This window comes from Fonsecaea nubica, assembly GCF_001646965.1.
Source record: "Fonsecaea nubica strain CBS 269.64 chromosome Unknown Scaff42, whole genome shotgun sequence".
NCBI classification, from domain to species: domain Eukaryota; kingdom Fungi; phylum Ascomycota; class Eurotiomycetes; order Chaetothyriales; family Herpotrichiellaceae; genus Fonsecaea; species Fonsecaea nubica.
In genome coordinates this window covers 104,882-126,186 of record NW_019173715.1, presented here as the reverse complement: position 1 = coordinate 126,186, position 21,305 = coordinate 104,882, and the positions used below count along the sequence as shown (strand labels likewise).

The 21,305-nt window shown below is 53.4% G+C and overlaps 6 protein-coding genes across 6 annotated transcripts; 2 read left to right on the top strand and 4 right to left on the bottom strand.

Moving 5' to 3' along the window:
- Positions 1 to 1,117: 1,117 nt before the first annotated feature.
- Positions 1,118 to 1,975, bottom strand: AYO20_06581 (hypothetical protein; the record flags this gene model as incomplete). The annotated part of the gene is made up of 1 exon (XM_022644870.1): positions 1,118 to 1,975. One exon carries the CDS (start codon positions 1,973 to 1,975, stop codon positions 1,118 to 1,120), a length of 858 nt encoding a protein of 285 aa, XP_022499138.1.
- Positions 1,976 to 5,898: 3,923 nt separating this feature from the next.
- Positions 5,899 to 7,764, bottom strand: AYO20_06580 (hypothetical protein; the record flags this gene model as incomplete). Its single annotated transcript, XM_022644869.1, has 2 exons — positions 5,899 to 7,564; positions 7,613 to 7,764. 2 exons carry the CDS (start codon positions 7,762 to 7,764, stop codon positions 5,899 to 5,901), a joined length of 1,818 nt encoding a protein of 605 aa, XP_022499137.1.
- A 2,946-nt stretch (positions 7,765 to 10,710) lies between these two features.
- Positions 10,711 to 13,710, bottom strand: AYO20_06579 (hypothetical protein; the record flags this gene model as incomplete). The annotated part of the gene is made up of 5 exons (XM_022644868.1): positions 10,711 to 10,824; positions 10,888 to 10,975; positions 11,033 to 13,403; positions 13,462 to 13,592; positions 13,658 to 13,710. 5 exons carry the CDS (start codon positions 13,708 to 13,710, stop codon positions 10,711 to 10,713), a joined length of 2,757 nt encoding a protein of 918 aa, XP_022499136.1.
- A 981-nt stretch (positions 13,711 to 14,691) lies between these two features.
- Positions 14,692 to 15,784, top strand: AYO20_06578 (glucosamine-6-phosphate deaminase; the record flags this gene model as incomplete). The annotated part of the gene is made up of 2 exons (XM_022644867.1): positions 14,692 to 15,450; positions 15,509 to 15,784. 2 exons carry the CDS (start codon positions 14,692 to 14,694, stop codon positions 15,782 to 15,784), a joined length of 1,035 nt encoding a protein of 344 aa, XP_022499135.1.
- Positions 15,785 to 16,135: 351 nt separating this feature from the next.
- On the bottom strand, positions 16,136 to 17,632 carry AYO20_06577 (hypothetical protein; the record flags this gene model as incomplete). Its single annotated transcript, XM_022644866.1, has 1 exon — positions 16,136 to 17,632. The coding sequence occupies one exon, from the start codon at positions 17,630 to 17,632 to the stop codon at positions 16,136 to 16,138; it is 1,497 nt and encodes a 498-aa protein (XP_022499134.1).
- Positions 17,633 to 18,760: 1,128 nt separating this feature from the next.
- AYO20_06576 (hypothetical protein) lies at positions 18,761 to 20,582 on the top strand (the record flags this gene model as incomplete). Its single annotated transcript, XM_022644865.1, has 3 exons — positions 18,761 to 18,832; positions 18,891 to 19,062; positions 19,123 to 20,582. The coding sequence occupies 3 exons, from the start codon at positions 18,761 to 18,763 to the stop codon at positions 20,580 to 20,582; spliced, it is 1,704 nt and encodes a 567-aa protein (XP_022499133.1).
- Between the last annotated feature and the right edge of the window lie 723 nt (positions 20,583 to 21,305).

The following is a 21,305-nucleotide window of genomic DNA, read 5'->3' as shown; positions in this document are numbered from 1 at the left end:
GAGCCTTTACAGTTTGTCCATCCACGTAAACCGAGCAGGGTGGGAGAGCTCGCTCGAACACTGCTCTGTGCGGATTTGGCTGATGGGTGCTGCCGGCCACTTCCGACACAGTGTAGGTCATACCAGGTGGGTGCTTCCTCAATCGATCGATTCAACCCAGCATTGAAGGCGAAGAGGTTGGTATCTGGTTGTATGGGAGAAGGACGGCACAGGTTTGTACATCGGTTTCTTCTGACTTTCTTTTCACATGCTTTCACACATTTCTTCCGACTGGTCTCGCGTGGTACAACGACGCCCCTCCGGGGGGAATTGGGGAACCTACCCAAAATCACCCCCATTACCTATCAAGAGCGGGGATTTAACCCCGGAAATCGGGATTGACCATTGAACATTGAGATGTGAGAAAATAAATAATTTGACTGTGCTGATTGTGCTACCAACTACCGAAAACCTGAAGGTCAGAGACTCGTACGTACTCGTTACCGAGTCTGGAAACAAAATACATGGTCATCGTTTCGTCGTTTCCTGATAATGAAAGAAAAGAAAAGAATAGGTATGAAATGATTCCTACTCGCTGTACCGGGTACCGAATACCGGGCACTGCGTACTGTGTACTGCATACTCGATACAAGAACAAGAACATTGACAATCACAATAATAACATTCGTAGTTAGCATCGCATCCCGTGGCCCGTAAATCGTAAACCATAAACCGTAAACCGTAAGCCGCAAATCGCGAAATGAATCAAAAGAATTCAAGTGAGTCTCATCTCTTCACCGATCCGTCACCCCTCACCCCGGCGCCCGGGGATAAATCGTACATGAGAGACAACAACATAGACCAGAAATGGAGATATGTCGAAAAGAAAGTCGTGGGTTGGTTCGTTTGGGTCCGGGGGGGTTCTTCGTCAGGACAGGAACCGGGAACGACTAATTCGAGTCCGAAATGGGGCGTGAGCCCGTAGGTTCTTCGTGGTGGTGATGATATACAAGTAAGTGACACACGCGGGATAGACAGACGGAGACAAAGATGGAGGCCGTGGACGTGGACGTAGACGTGGAATAAAAGTGACAACGTGTGGCAATTCAAAGTATTGTTGTCAATGCATGCATCGGGCTCAGATGGAGTGGTGGAGATTATGTGAGCATTCCGGTGTGAGACGGAGGAAGCGAGACGGTGCTGCTGTCGCCGCTGCAACTGGGGAGAGATCCTCGAACGCGGCGCCGACGTGCGCGACAATCTGGCTAGCGCTGGCACTCGCACTGACACTTGGCTGCGGCGAAAACGACGATTCGTACTGGCTCGACAGGGTCGTGCGGTCGGCGACGCTGGAGCCGGGACCGCGGGCGAGGGGGGCCGAGTCGTCGTTGAGGCCCGGGATGACCATGCCGGACGAGTCGTCTCCAAAGAACATGTGGTCGAGGCTGTTCGGGCTCTCGGTGAAGAGACTCCACGGATGAGGGCCGTCGTCGTCCATCAAGTCCTCCGAGGCATGGTGGTGTCCGTTGGCATGGGTGTTGATGTTCAGGGCAGCGGTGTTGGCGGCGATGGCTTGACCCCGGCCAAGGGTTAACGGGGCCGGCACCTCGAAGCTATTGTCGAAGCTGAAGCCACCGGTGCTCAAGGAGGGCCCAGAGGACTGAAATGACGAAGCAGACTCGTCGAATCTCGAGACGTGTCTGGGCCGGCCGACGGCTGGGCTGGGCATGCCACCAGCACCACCGTGGCCACCACCTTGGCCTCCGTAGGTCTCGCGATTCGAGTCATCCTTGAAATGATGCCCAAGTCGACACCAGCACCCCGCACAACCGCATCCGCAGCCATGATGGCCGCCGCCTGAGCAGCAAGAGCAGGGTGAGCCTTCGGTGTTGTTGAGGTGGTGGTGGTGATGGTGGGGTTGAGTAAGGCCTGAATAACCATGGAGTGATTCAATAGGAGCATCGGCATTGACGCGCCGAGGACGATGAGGGGCCATGGTGGCGGTGGGAATATGAGTTTGATTCTTGTAAAGTGCGAGGATGCATGCGCCAGGGACCGAGGCTCTCTTTTTTTGGAGCTCAATTTGGTATACAAGTACAGGTGTAATGAGACAAACACGTGTTGAGACAGCCGACTTGATGGAGAACAGTTACTAAGTCTTTTTCCCTCACAGCAAGTATAATGTATGACACAGAGACAGAGCAGAGAGGAAGCTGGCAAAAGGAGACAGTGCAAAAGCAAATAAATGTAGGCAAGTCAGTCGGGACAGAGCAGAAGTAGATATATACGAGTTCGGGACCAGCAGAGAGACAAGATGTCCCGTCATGACGACGAAGGAGCTAGACAGAACAGTCATGTGGAAATGACCTGGAGACCCTGACAAGAAGATCCCATGGACCAGCTTGAGCCCGGTTGTGCTCTCAGCCTCGCAGTTTTGATTTCAAACCGAGGATAACGACAATCCATTTGGACGAGGAAGAAGACGCACGAGCGGGATACGATTGGTGGTAGATAGACAAACCTTCAGGTCCGGTATATCCTAGTTCAGCTTGTGTTCAATGCCGTGATCGGGGAACTGGAGAGATGCAGAGATAGAAAGTATAGTTCTCGCCAGCCGAGCCAGGGCGTTGTCACAAGATCAAGATGTGAACCCGTTTTCTTCCAGAAGGGCGAGGGGTAAGGTGTAATAGACAGGGCGACGTGCGATGGACCTTTGGTTACGCCTTACGACGAATGGCGTGGCATGCATGGCCGATGGCTTCGTGGGCCGTGTGTGCCGCATGCAAGGCGCCAACCTTGTTGGACAGTTACGACAGTTTGTAGATCTGTTTTGCCGACCACGGGTCACGGCTGGCGTCGGAATCTGAAGGAGATGGGGAACAAAAAGGAAAAAAAAGGGACCATGCAGCTTGCCCATGCCAACGCTAGACTTTCTTTCCAATGCGAGAGTTGATTGAAATAGTCCTGCTTTCCCTCGGTTCAGCGGGTTTCGTAACCGGTGTAGGGGGTGACATCAAACCAAGACCAGCCTGGAATCAATATCCCGACGTGCCTTGCATCCGATCAACGACTGCTCCCTCCACCACGATTGAACTATGGACAGTTGGCTGGCTACATCTTGTGAACCAAGGCACGTGTCGACACACTAGGTGACTATTCTGTGGTATATCTATTGTGTTTACAACTGTGTACTTGTAGTAAAGCCCTGCTTCCACACAGACCGGCATTTATTCTCCATGACTACGGCACTCGCGTCCGCTATCCAACCGACTCTTTGCTTCCCCGAGCATTCATCCTCTGCTCTTCACCTGTGGTATCTTCGTGTCCCTGACATGCTGGCCACTTGAGCCATGTCCTCCGGCATTCATTTCATTCGCTCGACGGTTCGCAGCGGGAGTCATGGTTTGGATTTGATCCCTGGTGTAGATCAGTTTGCAGGGTCAACTGTATGACGTCCTCGAGAATTTCTCTGGGCGGTCGTTGAAGGCATGTGGCATGGTGGACGCGTCAGGAGAGCGTATATCGAGACGAAACTATCTGTGAAATCACAACACCTTAAGGCGTGACTTAGGCAAATGCCAGTAATCGTGGAGGGAGTCTAGACTTACCTCCATCCCTACATGACTCACTTTTTGTTGCATACCTACGTTACCTTGGGAAACGCTGGGGTTGCGGATATACACACAGTGTGAACTCCATTAAACCATTGGCTGGTCAGTCAGATGGCCCTTCATTGCGGATGCCTGAGCATGAACCGCAGCTTTATTCCAACACCAGGAGATTGACATCATTCGTACATAGACCAGCGCATACCAGGAGATAAGAATGGAAACTATAGCGGCAGGAATAGGGCAAGTGTAGCGAGGGACCTTTCCGGGATTTATCCGGGTTCATCACGGGATCCTTTCCATCCATCCCCTGATGCACCCGGAATGAATCTACAGATTTCCAGGCACCAGGCCTCCCATCTCCCTCCCTCACTCACCCACTTATACCCATCTTGTTCCCTTTCCTATCTATTATCTACTAGGTACCTGCCTATCCCGTCCTCAAATCCCCCACCATTGTCAATGTCGCAATCTTTCCTCCCCCATCTTTGAACTCCCCATCTTTGAATAATGGCCCCCCGACAATAACCGCCTCACCTCGATCGATTCTGGAATTCATTCCGCCTTGTGGCTCTTGAGCAGGGGAAATTACCTAGGTATGTACCGAGGAGCTTTGGTAGGTCTCTGACATGTGAATTTCCCCCTCTACGTACCAAAGCACCAAAGGACCTCGTACCCTTCCTTCTACCATCTCCCATCTATACCCACCCCCGTTCAAAAACCTCTGGGCTCATAGCTTGTACATGAAACATTGTTCTCCTCAAAAGGTTCCAATTCACTCCCTCGTAACAATTGTAAAACATACGAGATACGTAACCTCGTCTACTAGCAACTAGGTACTCGTAGGCGTAGATAGATATCGTAGCACCTGCCCAATCCGACCGAATTACCGCATCCTCCTGGTCTACTGGCCTGGTCAGACCTCAGAGCTCAGCTCACTTTGTGCCCCATCACCTCCGCTTTCCCTTTCCCTTTCCCTTCTCCTTCTCCGTAACCTATTCGTTCATTTCGCCCCTTCCCAAGAAAGAAAAGAGGATGTTCGGACTCGAATTAATCCTGGAACCCCCAGTCCGTCCGCGAGTCAGTTTTCGTTTCCAATCACCACTGGTGCCATCACCGCCACGACGGTCGAGTTTCAAATTGGAAATTGTATGGTAGCCACTGGCCTACATAGGAAGTAGCTGCGAGTACTCGAACAGATATAACCTACTCGAATAGAGAGACATGCAGGAAATACCATGTACGAGTAGCGAGTCGGTAGACCACACAACACCACACACCAATAACGATCCACCCCCCTCGTCATTCTGCCATCATTACCCTGTGTAGGCACTGTAGGCACTGTAGGTACCTACGCAGCATACTTTGGGTGATCAATATCGGACCTCGCCGACCCTCGTCCCTGATAGGCCCAACCATCCAACCCTTTCAACCTTCGAACCTTCTAACCCTTCCATCTTCCTTCGTCCACTGTTCCACTCCCACTTCCACTTCTACAAATACTGATCAGACCAGCCACCGACCGACTCCACCTCGCTTCACATTGCACCCTAGTGCTCTAGAGACCAGTGTTCCGTACTTCCACACAAGTACACCTACACCTACCTCTTAGCATCAGCCGGGGGTACGGGGCACGGGGCACACGGGGGCTAACTCGAGTCGTGAGTCTTTGTAGTAGTTGTAGTTGTGGGACTTCGGTACGGAGCATGTAACTCGGGTCCTTGGACAGCGAGCTTCGGGGGAATTCAACACGGACCCAAATCACCTCTCCTTCGTCTCCTGCGTCTCCTGTCTCGTGCAACTACGAGTGAGTATCTACCTAGTCCCCGTGCTCCGTACCGAGTACATAGTTCAATGGTCAGGTGGATGAGTGGGTAGGTGGGTGCCTGGCTGGGATCGCTTGGCCTCTCCCTCTCCCTCTCCAGACGTTCAAGAGTGAAAAAGGTAGGCGGCGGAAACTATATCCATTCCTTCTCGTACCTATACTTTGTAGGTATATACCATGTCTGCTCAAAAACACCGGGTCCTTGTCGTGAAGGTGCCACAAAACCAGACACAAAGTCAAAAAGTCGAGTTTCATCCTCCTCCATGTTTCGTAGTCATAAATCGTGTATCCATGCATGCCGTTTTGTCTTCTGGTATATATGTCCACTTTTCATTTCACATCAGAGATGGGTATCAATCAAGTCCTATGTAACTCGCGTAGCCTCATGGCAATCCCAATTCAACCACCGTCCTCCACCAGGAGGTACTGAACCAAAAAACAGAAAGGACATGCCCCGAAAAGGCGTCTTGCATCGTCAACAGATCACTAGACAACTTCCGAAAAGTAGCGTTTACTCGTGTGTCTTCCAGGAGATCTGGGGTCAGGCGGTAACGGTCCGCTGTGGTGTACTACGTGTGGGCGGAAGACCGCATCCACGGGTGGCATCCAGTCATCCAGGCCTAATGGAAAGTATTCGTAGAGTTGATCCGCACTCTCGCCCTCGGCCGGGAATGGCAGGTTTGATTTGGTCGCAAGCAGCTCCGGTCTATGAGGCCCAGCGGCCATCGACCCTTGCCCGTTCATCGTGGCTATCGAGCCCGGAACACTGGTCATTGATACTTGGTGTGAGTGTACTCTAGGTCGTGGGCCCATTTGGTTGGCAAGTTGCCCGGGCGAGGTGCCGGGATTGCTTGTATATGTCCCCGATGGACCTTTGTTGACCAGGGACGGTGAAGGATTCGACGTGGGAGGCCGAGATGAATGTCGTGATCCTTGTTGCGGTGGGTGAGGACTCCCTCCCTCATCATCACTCCCGAAATGTAAGCTCATCGGCCGGCTTCCAGGCGCCATCTCTTGAGGGAACGTAAAGGGGAATGTGCCCGGCGTTCCGAGATCAGGGGTGCCTTCTGGAAACGCTGGTATGGGAGGATTTATAGCTGTTGAGTAGGGAGTGGCAAGAGAATCTTGGACACCTTGTGATACCCAGTTGGTGCCGTCGATATCCGTGGGCTTCACGTCAATACCATCGAAACCAGTCATCTGGGCTGTCTCCTCCGACGGGGTCTTGATCTTGGGGGCTGAAGTGACTTGCGGAACGGAGGTTTGACTGTTCGTGACCCGGGATGTCGCCGGAAGATGCTTACGAGCTGTCGAACTGCTGCTCAGAGGTAAATCTTTCCGTGCTGCAAAGTTGCGCGGGCTCCGGCCTCGGACAATGACAGCCCCCGAGTGCGCTTCAGCAATGGAGATCTTGCCGCCTGTCGATAAGGATGCCATGATCTTTAGGTGTAGCGTGAAGTGTTGCTGCAGTTCTTTTCGTCTACCATTATTGGCTGTGGCTATCCGGAATTGCAACCTTTTCCATTGAATGGGAAACGTCGTAAAGTCCGTGTCCAGATCTTGTCCAGTCATCTTGTCCAAGGGAATTGTGGGAGGCTCTTTCTCTACCTTATCTTCTGGCTTGGGTGCTTCGCCCGACGCCGGTGTCTTCCACGGCACTGAGATGATCTTGACCGAGTTGCCTTCAACGGATTCCGTGGCTGATACGGCCAATTCCAACTCATAGATGGGGATTCTAGACCCGTCATCAGTGAAGACATATCTTAGATTTCGAGGGAGCGTCACCGAGCCGGTGATTTGAAATAGGTTGCGCCGATAACATGTCAGTTCAGGAGGGGGAGGGGGAGTGTCGGCGGTGGCCGGCCATTGGGACTCGGCCAAGAAGAACATGCCGTGCAGCTGGGCATTGATGTTGACCGACGACCGACGGAATGAGTCGTCCAGGAGTGTAAAGTTGTATTGTGGCATCGAGAAACTGAGATATTTGCTGTCGCGGTCGATTGAGGGACTCTCGGGCAGCCCCTCGGTGGGCACCCGCTCGAACTGAGACAATGTGCTTTCGGCAAAGGGATCTTCGAAGTTGGATGAGTACCGCTTCAGCATGGCAGGATGTTGCAGGTTACTCGAAGGTGCGAAACTGAGCTCGTCGCCACTGGAACATGTTAGCTCTAGCGATCGAGATGGGACCGAGCGACACTACCTCATATATGGCTCCGAGTCGAAGTTGGAGTATTGATCTTGCAAATCCATCACCGACGGAACACTCATATAGTCGAGATTTTGCAGATTGCCTCCCCCGAAGGGTATTGGACTGTGCAAGTAAGGCATTGCGAGAGGGTCATAACCATCCATGGTTGCGGCCATGCGTTTGCGTAGGTATAGTGGCTGCGGGCGAGAGGGCAGGCGCTCGATGCGGAGTTTTTGGAGGTTGGAGGTCAAGTAGCGACAGATCTGCGCAAACGCGAGCCACGGAGCTTTGAGGAGGGGAGAAATTGTTATTGAAGAGGCAAGAAAATTCTCGTCGGCATCCTCGAGAGCAAAATGATGCTCACGAAAGCGCCACCGTCGAAGAGGACAGAAAACTGGAATATCGATGAGCCGCGCGGGCGGAAGAGGGTTGTGGTTTGTTAATCAGCGGGATGGACCAGCCTAAACAGCGAGTAATTTTGGCTTGCTAAGTGTGTCTTCCTCCTAACGAGGCGTTCAACCTTTCTTCGCTTCAAACTCGACGATAGGCGGGAGGAAGTAGGAAGCGGGCGCTGCAGCCGGGGTGGGCTTGTTTTTGGGCTTGCGGCGCTGCAAGTGGTAGGGCCTGGGGGGAACACGACGAGGTGAGGCAGTCTGTCAGGGCGAATGCGCAGCTTGGCAGTGACGACAAGCGACTCGAGGATTATGAGATTGAGGCAAATCTTCAGCGGGAAATGAGCTCGAGGAACTGGGACAGGTTGAGGGAAGTCCAAATACGAGCAATGATGGGTGGACGTTGAAGGTGATTTGACTGCGGTGGTCTGTCGCAGCATTTAGACTTCTGAGGGAAGGCCAGTCGAATTGCTTGGTGCTTTCTTCGTCCTGTGTTCCCTGCTATCTGAAAGGTATTGGGTAAGATAGAGGCACACCCACTGCCTGCCGTCGGTGCAAGTTGCCAGGTGCCCACACCCGAGCCAGACAGTTTGCGCCGGTGGCTGGTTTAGGGGAGAAGGCAAACCTTGGGTCTTCTAGAAGGAAATGGGGGCAAGCCAAGGTCAGGCGCTAAAGGGGGAGAGGGGGGCAAGCTTAGGGGCAAACAGGATTAGCTGGGTGGGGTCCGCCTCTCATCTCATGCCTTTGCTCCGTCATTGACCCGGGGCTCTTACCTGGAAGATGTATTTTGGGTGGGGATGTTCTGGGTTAGGTACAAATCCCGAGCACAGACATACCTAGGCACTTAGGTATTCAACTCTGGGTGTCAAACTCGTATTAAGGAGTAGGTAAGGGGGGTGTTCTGGGTACTTCAGCCGCCTATAAGCAAATGACTCGCAGGCGGCAGTTCTGCCCAGGTCAAACTGTCAAATCGCTCCCTCCGAGCCACTCGAGTCTCCTTGGATTTCCCTCTCCTCGAATAGAGGGGTTTGTTCAACCTCTGAGCTTCTCCATGAGCCATGGCCCACCAAAAAAGTACTCTTCTTACCAGATCAGGCTCTTGAATCACTCTGCATCAGCCCCCTCATGCATCGAAGCAGCCATGGAACACAGTTGGAAGGCCCCCTCTTCGTTTAGTCTCCTGGTTAGCTGCAGGCCCTCTATTGCCGTCGGTTGAAGTTCAGTGCGGTCAGTGCAGCATCCCCTCCATCACGCCATGGTCCAGTCAGACTGTCGTTCTCCCCTCCTGCGGGTACGACTTTCCGCTCACCTCGTCCTCTCCAGCCAGTCGCAGGATTTCACCACCTCTCGCTCCTCAGGCTAGTCTGATTCCTCCCGTGTCTCAATCGCTGATCATCGCTGCGCCCGAGAGCCCGAGAGCCTGACATGCATGAGAATGGCTTGTTCGTTGTCTTCTGACGCATGCGCTTGCCGGTTGCGGAAAAGCCCGAGAGTGCCACGGTGAGGGTCCTGATGGCGCATCATGCCCTAATCATGCAGAGCTACGGCTGATCTTAGACTTTTTGCCATGGTGACCACTTCCTTCAAAAAGCAACTCTGTGCGATCAAAGTCCGGTTTGCGCTGCGCTGCCTGCAGTGCGACGCCCGGTTGAGCAGCCTCGCATTACCCGCACGAAGTCTACAAGGTCTCTCCAAGCTGATGCCGGTCGACGCGACCCCCATTTCAGGCACCGAAATGCACATCCGGCGGTCAGATCGGATAACGAGAAGCTGCTGCGGGCAAGAGACCAGCGCTTCGGAAAATAAAAGAGAAAGCCACACATACATTTCCACACCCCCTTGACAGGTCCCATGACGTGTTTGCTCTGAATAACCACCTTCCCGAGTGGATCGTGTGAGACACCTGTGCGAGCCCCAAGTCCGCTTGGCTGTCAGAACGAACACTACCGAGTAACTCGCCCGAAATTCCGCAGGCACAGAGTGTACCTGACAGGGGTTTTTAGTGACTGCTGTACCCAAGGCTTCCTTTTCCAGAAACTCATTCTATTTTCCTAATACGATCTGCTCCGTGCTCTCCGTATTGCTCCAGGGCAGCTAGCCCCTCCGACCATTTCACACCAATTTGCCCCAGGCCATCGCGAACTGTCCAATGTTCGCTTCCGGCCAATGATCGTCCTCTGATCTTTCTACCAATTCACGGTAGGGATTACGCGAGCCTCCAGCCGCCAGCGTCGCCAGCCTCGGCGTCCGCTCGTAGCACAGTATCAGCAGACAGGACAGGTCAACTCGTATGGTATAGTTGTGGAGAGACTGTGGCCGGCTTCCCACTCTCGAGGTTATCGCTGCCCATGGCTGGAGAGCTGCATTTCGAGGATCACCAGTAGGTGGGCCTGACTTGCCCCAATTTCATTTTCTCTTCTCACCGACATGTATGTGCACTGACAGATAGTCAAAATGGCTGTCAGACATTCCGGTTCAGGGTCTGGTATCAGGAAAAGCTTACTCGTACATCGAATGATCCACATGTCAACCGGTATTTCTTGCGGCGGCGTTGAGGGACGACGACGGCAGTCGCCATTGCTCTGGTGCCAAGCGCCATCGGTGGCGGTGGATGGCCTTATTAAGTACTCGTAGTCTCTGCATGCTTCCAGCCGAGCACAAGACATCCTTGGTTCTATTGTAGACCGCGTTGGCGTGGTCCTCGTCGGGTCCTGCCAATCATGTTGCGGACATCATCGTCCAGTGGACCGGATCGCTTGAGATCTCTTCAAAACTGTTGCTGATAGTAAAGCCCAAAGCCTTTAGGCCGTTCATAGCAACATCTTCGCGGGTCTATTGAAGGAGAAAAGGTCAGTCTTCCACATCTTCGATCGCGTCGGCGGTTTCGCAACTTACATAGTCCAAAAGGAGAGTCCGCAAACCTTGCTTTTTGAGCTGGCGTACGCCCAAGAGGACAAGGCCTTGGAAAAGCGAGACGCGGTCGCTGTACATAGTCGAGATAACCGGGGATGACAAACATGCCGTTCCAACTTGCTTGTACAATGACGGAATATAGCGGGCAATTTTCGATTCGGCTCGGGAGATCAAGATGCTCCCTAGAATTGACTGATCAGATGCCCTTTTCGCCCGAATGACACCACAGCCTTCTTCATTGCCTAGGGCCATTTGGTAAACACCTCGTACATCCGTCCGGGCACATCTTTTGAGATGCTCCATCATCACTTCAGTGTACTCGGCTCGGTGTACCAGGTCATATTTGACGTCGGCATTTGCCAAGGCCTGGCCTAATCCTTCAGGAGCTGTCCAGGCTGACAAGTCGCGAATCATCATGGTTGCCACAGGTGTGGAAAGAGACACATTCCATCCGAGTTTGGCAAACCATTGGCGCAAGCGTTTGTACTCTAGGGGATCCAGTTTGGGGATGCCTAGGTACACATGCGGAAACTTGACCCCAAGCTGGAACTTCGTGATTCCTTTCTTCTGAAGCAGCGCTCGCACGGCACGGTCGTGTAGAGAATGCCCGATAGATAACCGTCGGCGCGCCGGGTCCACAATGATGGCTCCGATATGCCCAATGCCGCTGTTCTTGAAATAATATGTGGTACAAAACCCAAACAACTCTTTTGTACTGCTGTTCCTGACCACAAAATGCGCCTCTTCCACATCGGGATCGCGGAGGAGGAAGGTACCAGACGTCGCGTTTTTCAGCGCCGCTGCGTGTACTGACGGTTCATTCTGTGATTGGATAAGGAGCGCGTCTAATGCTGTCGAGTCTCGATCCTCACTGAAGCTTTCCACAAGCCACTGCTGTCTGGTGTGACTAGTCTGGGGCTTCTGGCTAGATGAGCCTGGCAACACTCCCGACGGGGTAAGCTCACCATAAAGTACTTGGACTAACGCTTGCAGCGCTGCCTCGGTGAAGTCATAGGTACAAACGTACGTTCCGATCGACGTGTCAGACGCAAAGTCGAAGGGGGAGCTGACGGCGACCACAACACAAGGCTTTTCCCGTGGAGTGCCATCCGCTCCTACCGACAACTTACATAACATAGAAATGTGTTTTGCAAAAGCGTTTTGATACATATTCCGACCTGCATCTGCCGTGATGACCACGACTCCTCGAGCTCGATTCAAGAGGTTCTCATGGAGCGGTCTCACTCCATTAGCAGTATATGAAGTGTGAGAGATTTTGCCGTTGCGGTACCGGGCGAGCATTCGACCAAGTTCTCGGAAGACTTGCTCTCCACTCATGATTGACGTATTCGTATCGATGCTAGGACTGCGCCCCAAATGAGGGAGAGTCGACGCCTCATTTTGCAGGAGATGAAACAGGGCGGAAGCGGGTAATGGTTTGACCAAAGGCGTCAAAAGGAGAAGTTCTTCGTCGGGTTTGATGACTCTGGACAACGGCAGATAATGTTGTCGGTCTCGAACCACAGTGATTGATTTGTTATAAGCTGTAGTTGAAAGGCTTGTATGAAGAGGCTGCAAGCGTGAAAGATTCTCGATTCCCGTCGGCGAAAACGCCTTTTCCCAAGATGTATATTTTTTCTTCAGGTTAAGGATTCGCTGTACTGACTGTTGCACTCGATATCTCTCAATCATGCCATTGTCCAATCCGGTGGTAAGACCGTTGATGGCGTCTTCTTGGACTGACAGAGTTCGGCAAGTCAGGATCAGGTCACAGCCGGCCTGGAAGGCCATGACTGTTCCACCACTGATACCAATATTGCGGCTCAGAGCCTCCATTTCCAGGCACTCCGAAACCACGACACCTTCAAAGCGCATTTCGTGTCGCAACAGATCTCGAACAATCTGCTCCGAAAGACAAGCGTGCATCACATTGACTTGAGAAGATGCCATGGCAACGCCGCCGACCATCATTGCATCAACGCCATGGGCGATGGCGGCTCGAAAAGGGACCAAAGCACTCTGGCTCAGATTCTCCAAGGAGTCTGTAATGGTGGGCACATCATCTGGAACGCCAAAGAATTCAAGATTGCCATAAGAAGGGAAATGCTTGCCGCAGGTCGCGACTCCGCCTTCTTGGTAGCCTTTGATGCATTCGACACCATATGCCGAGACTTCATGAGGGTCATCGCCTACAGATCGAACGCCGAGAGGCTGGTTTCGGGCGTTGGTCAGGACATCCAGCACTGGACCCAGGATCCAATTGATACCACACGAATTCAACTCCTGAGCTGTTGCTCTGGCGATATCCTTTGCCAGTTTCTTTGAGCCGGTAGCAGCCAAGCCCATGGCACTGGGGAATTGACGAATATAGACCTCATCGTAGAGACTGTTGACGCCGCCATTTTCCTGGTCGAGAGCAATTAAAAGGGGCACCGGATGACCAGCTTGACGTGCAAGAGTCTGAAGGTCAAGCACGAGCTGGGTTGCCTGTTCTGCAGCTGTTGTAAAATAGCCTGTCAGTGACCCCAATGAAAGCGAGCAAATACACGCAAGAACAGGAGACGGCACATTTGAGGTTTTGAGCCTTGAGTAATATAGAGCCTACGTGATACTTCTCGATCAAGGTCTTGACCTGATCAGTGACCGTGGTGCCATCAAAGCCCATCATAAACAACTGGCCGAGCTGCCTGCCAGATATATAGTTAGGCTGTATCCACGTCGCAAGGGCTGAGAATGACGGGATGAGACATACCTCGATTCGTCCCACAGGCCGGGCAAATCCCCATTGGTAGTGGCCACAGCCATGATGAGACGAAGGGCCGAGTTCCCCACATGCACCACGATTGGATGGGACAGGCGTGAAGGCTGGGCAACCCGGACAAGAGAGGAAATGGAGCAGGAAGGAGAGTTCGGGGGGTCGGGAACAGGAGTCGGTTCAGAAGCCGAGCACTGGCAGTCCTTGACACAGCGCGCACAGGCAGAGAGTCGAGCACGGACCAGTGAAAAGTCGCGGATGGCGAGATGCGCGCGGCATCAGAGAAGCTTTGGGAGAAGCTCTGGGAAACGTGGGAGCGGACAAAGAAGGTGATGTTGCATTCTGGAGATGGAAGTGTCGCAACGTCGCGTCCTGGGCGAGGAGAAATGTAATGGTGAGAGGGAAAATGGGATGCGACATGGATGGGATGCCACCTTTTTTCCCACCGAAGCCGGGCGAACGAGACGGTTACACTGGCTCCAGTCACGTGGACACATACAAAACAGAAAATGTTTGCTGTGTTTGCCCCCCATTCCTCCATCCTCTGCCTGCGCCCTCTGCCACCTTCTTCCCACTCCCACATGGAGGATTGGCTGCGACGGCACGACGGCTACCCTATCTCGCTGACTTCATCGGCTGCTTCCTGCTGATAACATGGCCAATCTCCCTTGCTCCAGCGCTCCGGTTGTCTCCCGATGGTAGCGAGCGGGTGCTCCATTGGTTGGGTGACAATATTGCAACTGTTGCACCACCACACCCCTCCTCGACACTGCTGGTTACCTGTCCCTTCGCTGTCCTTGTATGGGAAAAAAGATTTCTCTGTGACACCAGTGCCTTATTCTCCGCATTATGGCCCCTACGTGTGTAATCCCTCTCATGATGGTCTGGCTAAAGGTTGTCCTGCCGTCTACGTCAACGGTTTGTCGCTGGTCTCTTTTATGTCCATCCCCCCCGCTCCCTGCGACTATTGTGCTCTCCTCAGTAGACTTCCCTCTCATCTCGCGAACCTCCGAAGAGAACTTACTACCAAAATGAAGGTCATCATCCGTGACGACAAAGACGGTGCTTCCAAGTACGCAGCCCGATACATCGTCAACCGCATCAATGCCTTCGCGCCGACTCCCGAAAAGCCCTTTGTCCTTGGACTACCCACTGGCAGCAGCCCCGAGATCATTTACAAATATCTGGTTGAGGCGCACAAGGCCGGTGAGGTATCATTCGCCAATGTTGTGACTTTCAACATGGACGAATACGTGGGTCTGCCTGAAGAACATCCCGAATCCTACCACAGTTTCATGTACAAGCATTTTTTCGCCCACGTCGACATCAATCCTGAGAATGTCAACATTCTCAACGGCAACGCTCCCGATCTGAAAGTCGAATGTGCTGCATATGAAGAAAAGATTGCCCGTGCCGGTGGGATTGACCTGTTCCTGGGAGGTATTGGACCAGATGGACATATTGCATTCAATGAGCCAGGTTCTTCGCTGCGCTCAAGGACCAGAGTCAAGACATTGGCGGAAGACACAATTCGGGCCAATTCGCGCTTCTTTGGCGGCGACCTCAGCCAAGTCCCCAAACAAGCCTTGACTGTTGGTGTGGGCACCGTTCTCGATGCGCGGGAGGTCCTGGTCATCGTCTTGGGTTCCAACAAGGCCGTCGCTCTGGCTAAAACGATTGAGGGAGGTGTCAGCCAGATGTGGACTTGCAGTGCACTGCAGATGCATGAGAATGCTATGATTGTCTGCGACGACGCCGCCACGGACGAAATGATGGTGAAAACGGTCAAGGTAAGCATGTGATCCGCTGCGCAGTGCAGAGCGTGCCCACTAACCATCTCCACAATAGTACTTTAAAAGCATCGAACAAGTCTCCGCAGGCCAAGAGACCGCCAAAGCCACTCCTCAACGGTCGCAGGTTCGGTTAGACAACTGGCGCGCGGGGTTGAAGGACCTCAGAATCGATACGGAGAAGAAAGAGCTGTTGGAACAAGACGATGGAGAACTGACACCAGATAGCATGTCCTCGAGGCTGGTGGACTCGGCCATCGCCATGAACGACAAGAAGATGGGGGATTTCATATTCGACCGTATGGGCTCGCGGGTTTCGACTTTTGCGGCATAAAATGGAATGGATGGGTGCTGCTTGTCCGAGTGGCGAGGCTGAGGATTCGAGTCTGGAGAAACGATTTTGTTCTCACTTAGTCTAAGGATTGTTCTATGGTTATCCCTTTAGAGGCGTACATTATGGTACTTTATAAAAGGCGACGGCGTCATCTTCGGGGTCAGCATTTCTACATTAATTGGTATAGCAAGCTAGATTCAGGCGGCTTCAGATTCAATTCGAGGACAAGCTCAAGCTTGGCCAACGACGCAGAATGACATTATTGTTTGGGGTATACCCTTCGCGAGGAAGGGCCTCTGTTAAATCCTCTCTGCCCGTCATTGTCGGTGTTATATCATTCATTCATGCTTACTATAACTTGGCAAAGACCGTTGGGACAGTCCCTCCCATCTCGACCAGGGTGCTCTTATTCCGCACCCAAGCCTCCAGGCCTCTCCGGCCATTCTCGACGCCGACACCGCTCTGTTTCCAGCCCCCAACGGCCATCTCGGCGGGCGACTCGCCCCAAGTATTGACCCAGGTGATGCCGGCCTGGAGCTGCTTGATCACCGTATGGCACTGGTTGATGTCCTTCCCGAAAACGCCGGCGGCAAGGCCCAGCTCAGTGTCGTTAGCGCGCGACACGGCCTCGTCGAGCGAGTCGTACGGCAGGATGGCCATGACGGGGCCGAAGATCTCTTCCTTTACGATGCGCATGGCGTCGGTACAGTCTGTGAAGACGGTGGGTTGCACCCAGTATCCGCTCCTAAGGTGCGCTGGGAGATGGGCGGGTTGGTCGAGACCGCCGTGGAGCAACGTTGCCTTGTCAACCTCGATGCCGTGCCTGATGTAGCTCGACACTTTATCGTAGTGGACCTTGCTGACCAAGGGCCCGAAGTTGGTGTTCGTGTCCATCACCTCCCCAGGTCGGACGTACTTCAACTTCTGTAGTAACACTCGTTCAAACTCGGACTTGAGCTGCTTTGGCACGAAGACTCGCGTGCCGTTTGTGCACACCTGGCCCGTGCTGAAGAAGTTGGCCATGATGGCACCGTCGACTGCCTGCTCAATGTCGACGTCCGGCAGCACGATCACGGGGCTTTTCCCACCCAATTCCATAGTCACGTACTTCATCTCCCCGGCGGCTGACCCGGCGACCTTGCGACCCGTCGAGACTTGTCCTGTAAAACTCACCTTGGCGACCATGGGATGTTTGGTCAGATAGGCACCCACGTCGCCCGCGCCATAAACAACGTTGAACACTCCGTCAGGAAGACCGGCTTCCTTGTAGACTTCGGCGAGGAATTGACCGTGGAGGGGTGTCACCTCGGAGGGTTTGTACACCATCGTGTTCCCGGCGGCGAGACACGGAGCTGATTTCCATAGCGCAATCTGAATAGGGTAGTTCCAGGCCCCAATGCCAACACAGACGCCAAGCGGCTCTTTGGAGGTGTAAACCCAGGCCGAATCGCGAAGACGAAACGACTCCCCATTCAAGCCGCCTGAGGCGACCAGACTGGCGAAATATTCGAGGACATCGGCGCCGGTGACGATGTCGACGGTCGATGTCTCCGAGTAGGGCTTTCCAGTGTCGATGGTTTCGATCTTGGCGAGCTCGTCGTTCCGAGACCGAAGTATTGAGACGGCCTTGTGTAGAATCCTGGCTCGCTCGATGGGCGGTGTGCTGGACCATGAAGGGAATGCCGCTTTTGCTGACGCCACAGCCGAGTCAATTGCTGATGGGGAGGATGTGTGGACTGTACAGACATCCTTGCCTGTTGAAGGATCGACTGAGGAGAAGGTGCCCAGTGAGGTCGAAGATGGCTGAGGTTTTCCGGCGTAGAAGGTGTGGCGCTCAGGGAGCCTCATGTTGAGGGGAGGGAAATCGAAGTCTTCCGTTGCTGCTGGGTCGTGAGAGATTGAGTCGATGTGGAAAGAGATCAAAGGAGCTGCTTGGTTTCAGCGGATTGTTGATGTGTGTGTCTGTCTATCTCGACGTCAGTCTGTAACATTTCATTCTGCTCATAGGCCCCTGCAGTGACCATAAGGCGGGGCGGCGAATCACCAAGGATGACTAGCCACAACCCCTACAGTTAGGTACCTAGAGTGCCTAGCTGCATTCCTCCAAGGGCTCCTAGAGGGACTGGTCCGTCATCTCCGGGCATCTCCAGGTGCTCCGGGCGCCTGGTCACCATCTTTTTCTAAGCATCGCCTAACTAAAAGTGCCAAGTTCATGGGTGGCGGCTTGTTGATTCCGGACTACGCGAAAAACGACCCTCTTCATCCGCTTCGTCCTCTTCCCCCGTGATTCTTTTCCCCTTGTAGGCATTAGTTTTCAAACCTCCCATCAGCTGGTCTTCTACGAAGGCCACAGACCACAGGCCACAGGCCCTAGTTGATACAATGATAAACCTTTTTACCATCTACTCGTATCCCGCCCTTCTTATCAGCTCCTTTACCTCTTCCGGCAACATCAACCGTGCTTGACTTCATTCTTTTGCTCTTTTGCCTCCACCACAAGCTTTTTTTTACTGTTTCTTTTTCACCGCCACCCGCCGGCAGGGCGGCATATCCCTCCATTCTTCATTTTTATTTGCCCCAGTGCCCACATGGCCCTTGTACTCTGCTAACCAAGTCTAGGAATGGAAGAACGAGACCAATCCACATGCTGTGCAACTTGTCCTGCGTCAACGTGCAGGACAGCCCCGTCGCCTGACTGGTGCTGGCCAACCGGGGAGGTTCACACAGCTGGGATATGATCCTGGCCGACCATCCACCAGCCATCACCGTGGACTGATACGATATCCCCAGGACTAAGGACTAATAACCAGCTGCCAGTACCGAGTACTTCTTACGCAATAGATTATGTGGGTCACGCTTCTGCCCCAGAATCTTTTTTCCCAGTCGTCTATAATTCTTTAACAAACCTTGATGTTTAGTCCTACGTCGACGACTTTCCAACACCCTCATCAATTGATCTTTTCAAAGAGCCCAAAGATGACGACCAACCATCTAGACGTTTCCGAAGTCGATAGCTATGACTACCTCATCGTGGGAGGTGGGACGGCAGTAAGTATGTCGGTCAGACACGAGTGGACAGGGTGCTAAATGGAATCCTATCCGATAGGGCTGTGTGATTGCATCCCGCCTAGCTGAATACCTGCCGGAGAAGAAGATACTGTTGATAGAGGCCGGGCCCAGTGATTTTATGGATGATCGAGTCCTGGATCTCAAACAATGGCTCAGCCTTCTTGGAGGAGAACTCGACTATGACTACGGGACTACTGAGCAACCGATGGGTATGTCGGTGACCTGTTTAATTATACGAGATCTTAAAGGGCTGACGACGCAATTCGCAGGCAATTCCCACATCAGGCATTCTCGCGCCAAAGTCCTGGGTGGTTGCTCCAGTCACAACACGCTGATCTCCTTTCGGCCCTTTGAGTATGACTGCAAGATCTGGGAGTCGATGGGTGCCAAAGGCTGGACCTTTCCCATGTTTATGCGTGTGTTGAACAAGCTTCGGAATACCGTCCAACCCGTTCATGCTCGCCACCGGAATCAGTTGTGCAAAGATTGGGTCCAGTCGTGTAGTACCGCCATGAACATCCCAATCGTACACGATTTCAACGCACACATTGCGGCCACGGGCGCGTTACGGGAGTGCGTGGGCTTTTTCTCCGTCAGCTATAATCCGGATGACGGCCGGAGATCCAGCGCCAGCGTGGCCTATATTCACCCTATCCTCCGGGGCGAGGAACACAGACCTAATCTCAAGATCCTTACCAACTCCTGGGTCTCCAAGATCAATGTCCGCGACGACACAGTGACAGGCGTCAACATCACCCTCCAATCAGGCCAAAAGTTGACACTCACCGCACGAACCGAGACCATCCTCTGTGCCGGCGCTGTCGACACACCGCGGCTGATGCTCCTCTCCGGGCTGGGACCGGCTGAGGAACTGTCCTCTCTTTCCATCCCTGTGGTAAAGAACATCCCTGGTGTGGGTGAAAACCTCCTCGACCATCCGGAAACCATCATCATCTGGGAGCTCAACCGACCGGTGCCACCAAACCAGACCACCATGGATTCGGACGCCGGTATCTTCCTCCGCCGTGAAGCTCCTGATGCGGCAGGGAAGAAATCCACGCCAACAAATCCTGCCGCGATCCCGGACGGCAACATTGCAGACGTGATGATGCATTGCTACCAGATCCCTTTCTGCTTGAACACGACCAGATTGGGCTACGACACCCCGATCGATGCATTCTGCATGACACCCAACATCCCTCGTCCTCGATCGCGGGGCAAACTTTATCTCACTTCGTCTGACCCCAGCGTCAAACCGGCACTAGACTTCCGCTACTTCACGGATCCTGAAGGCTACGACGCCGCGACTTTCGTCTTTGGAATCAGAGCCGCGCGCAAGATCGCGCAGCAATCTCCATTCAAGGAGTGGATCAAGCGCGAAGTGGCCCCAGGACCTGCGGTCCAATCCGACGAGGCACTCTCCGAGTATGCGAGAAAGGTTGCACACACCGTGTACCACCCCGCGGGCACGACCAAAATGGGAGACGTGCACAAGGACGAGAAAGCGGTGGTGGACGAGAACTTGAAGGTGAGGGGCCTCAAGGGGCTAAGGATCGCAGATGCGGGCGTGTTCCCGGCCATGACCACCATCAACCCGATGTTGACGGTGCTGGGGATCGGGGAGCGATGTGCCGAGCTGGTCGCCATTGAGGCAGGCTGGCGGCTGACGGACGTGGAAATGAGCGGACGCGGCTGGGCGAACGACAAGGGACTCCGACCCAGACTGTAAACCTGGGTGGGGAAGGGAGGGTATGTGTGGTGACGGACCCCAGGTCGCCCTGGAAACTGACCTGGGAAAGGGCACGAGATGGCAATGACTATGATATCAAAGAAAAAACCAAGATGTTTATTATGGCTACTTGCGGCGATTGGATATGGACGGACGAATGGATACTACTAGGAGTCGGTTCTCTAGCAAATTTATCTATTCACGCCGTGCGTGCGTACCGTGCACATCATCCCTGCCTGGGAGAAGACCCAGCATCTGGAGTCTGGACCGGGCTGCGAAATCTCTGTGCGTAACCAATTATTTGATTTGTTCTTGGCCAATTACAGACCAGGCCCGGACCAGGCCAGACACGAATGAACGAATGAACGAATTTATGTCAAACCAGGGTAGGCCGTGGAACGTGGGCTGGCTGGCTGTATACGGCTCTCTATCTCTCTAGCCTAGCTGGATCAATGAGGATCGAGTGCGTGAGTGCGTGAGTGCGTGAGTGAGTAAATGCGCGAACAAGTACTCACTTTCCCGCTCCGCTACAAAAAGGTGGAGAGGGACAGACGATGCCGTAGGGAGGGAGGTATGTGTGTACCACGTACGGAGAATCAAGGGGGGAAGAACCAGAGTGTGAGGGGAGTCAGTCCAGCCAGCCGGGAGCCGGGATCTCGAAAAGATCTGAGACAAAGACACAGAGAGAGAGAGACACACACACACAGAGAGAGAGAGAGAGAG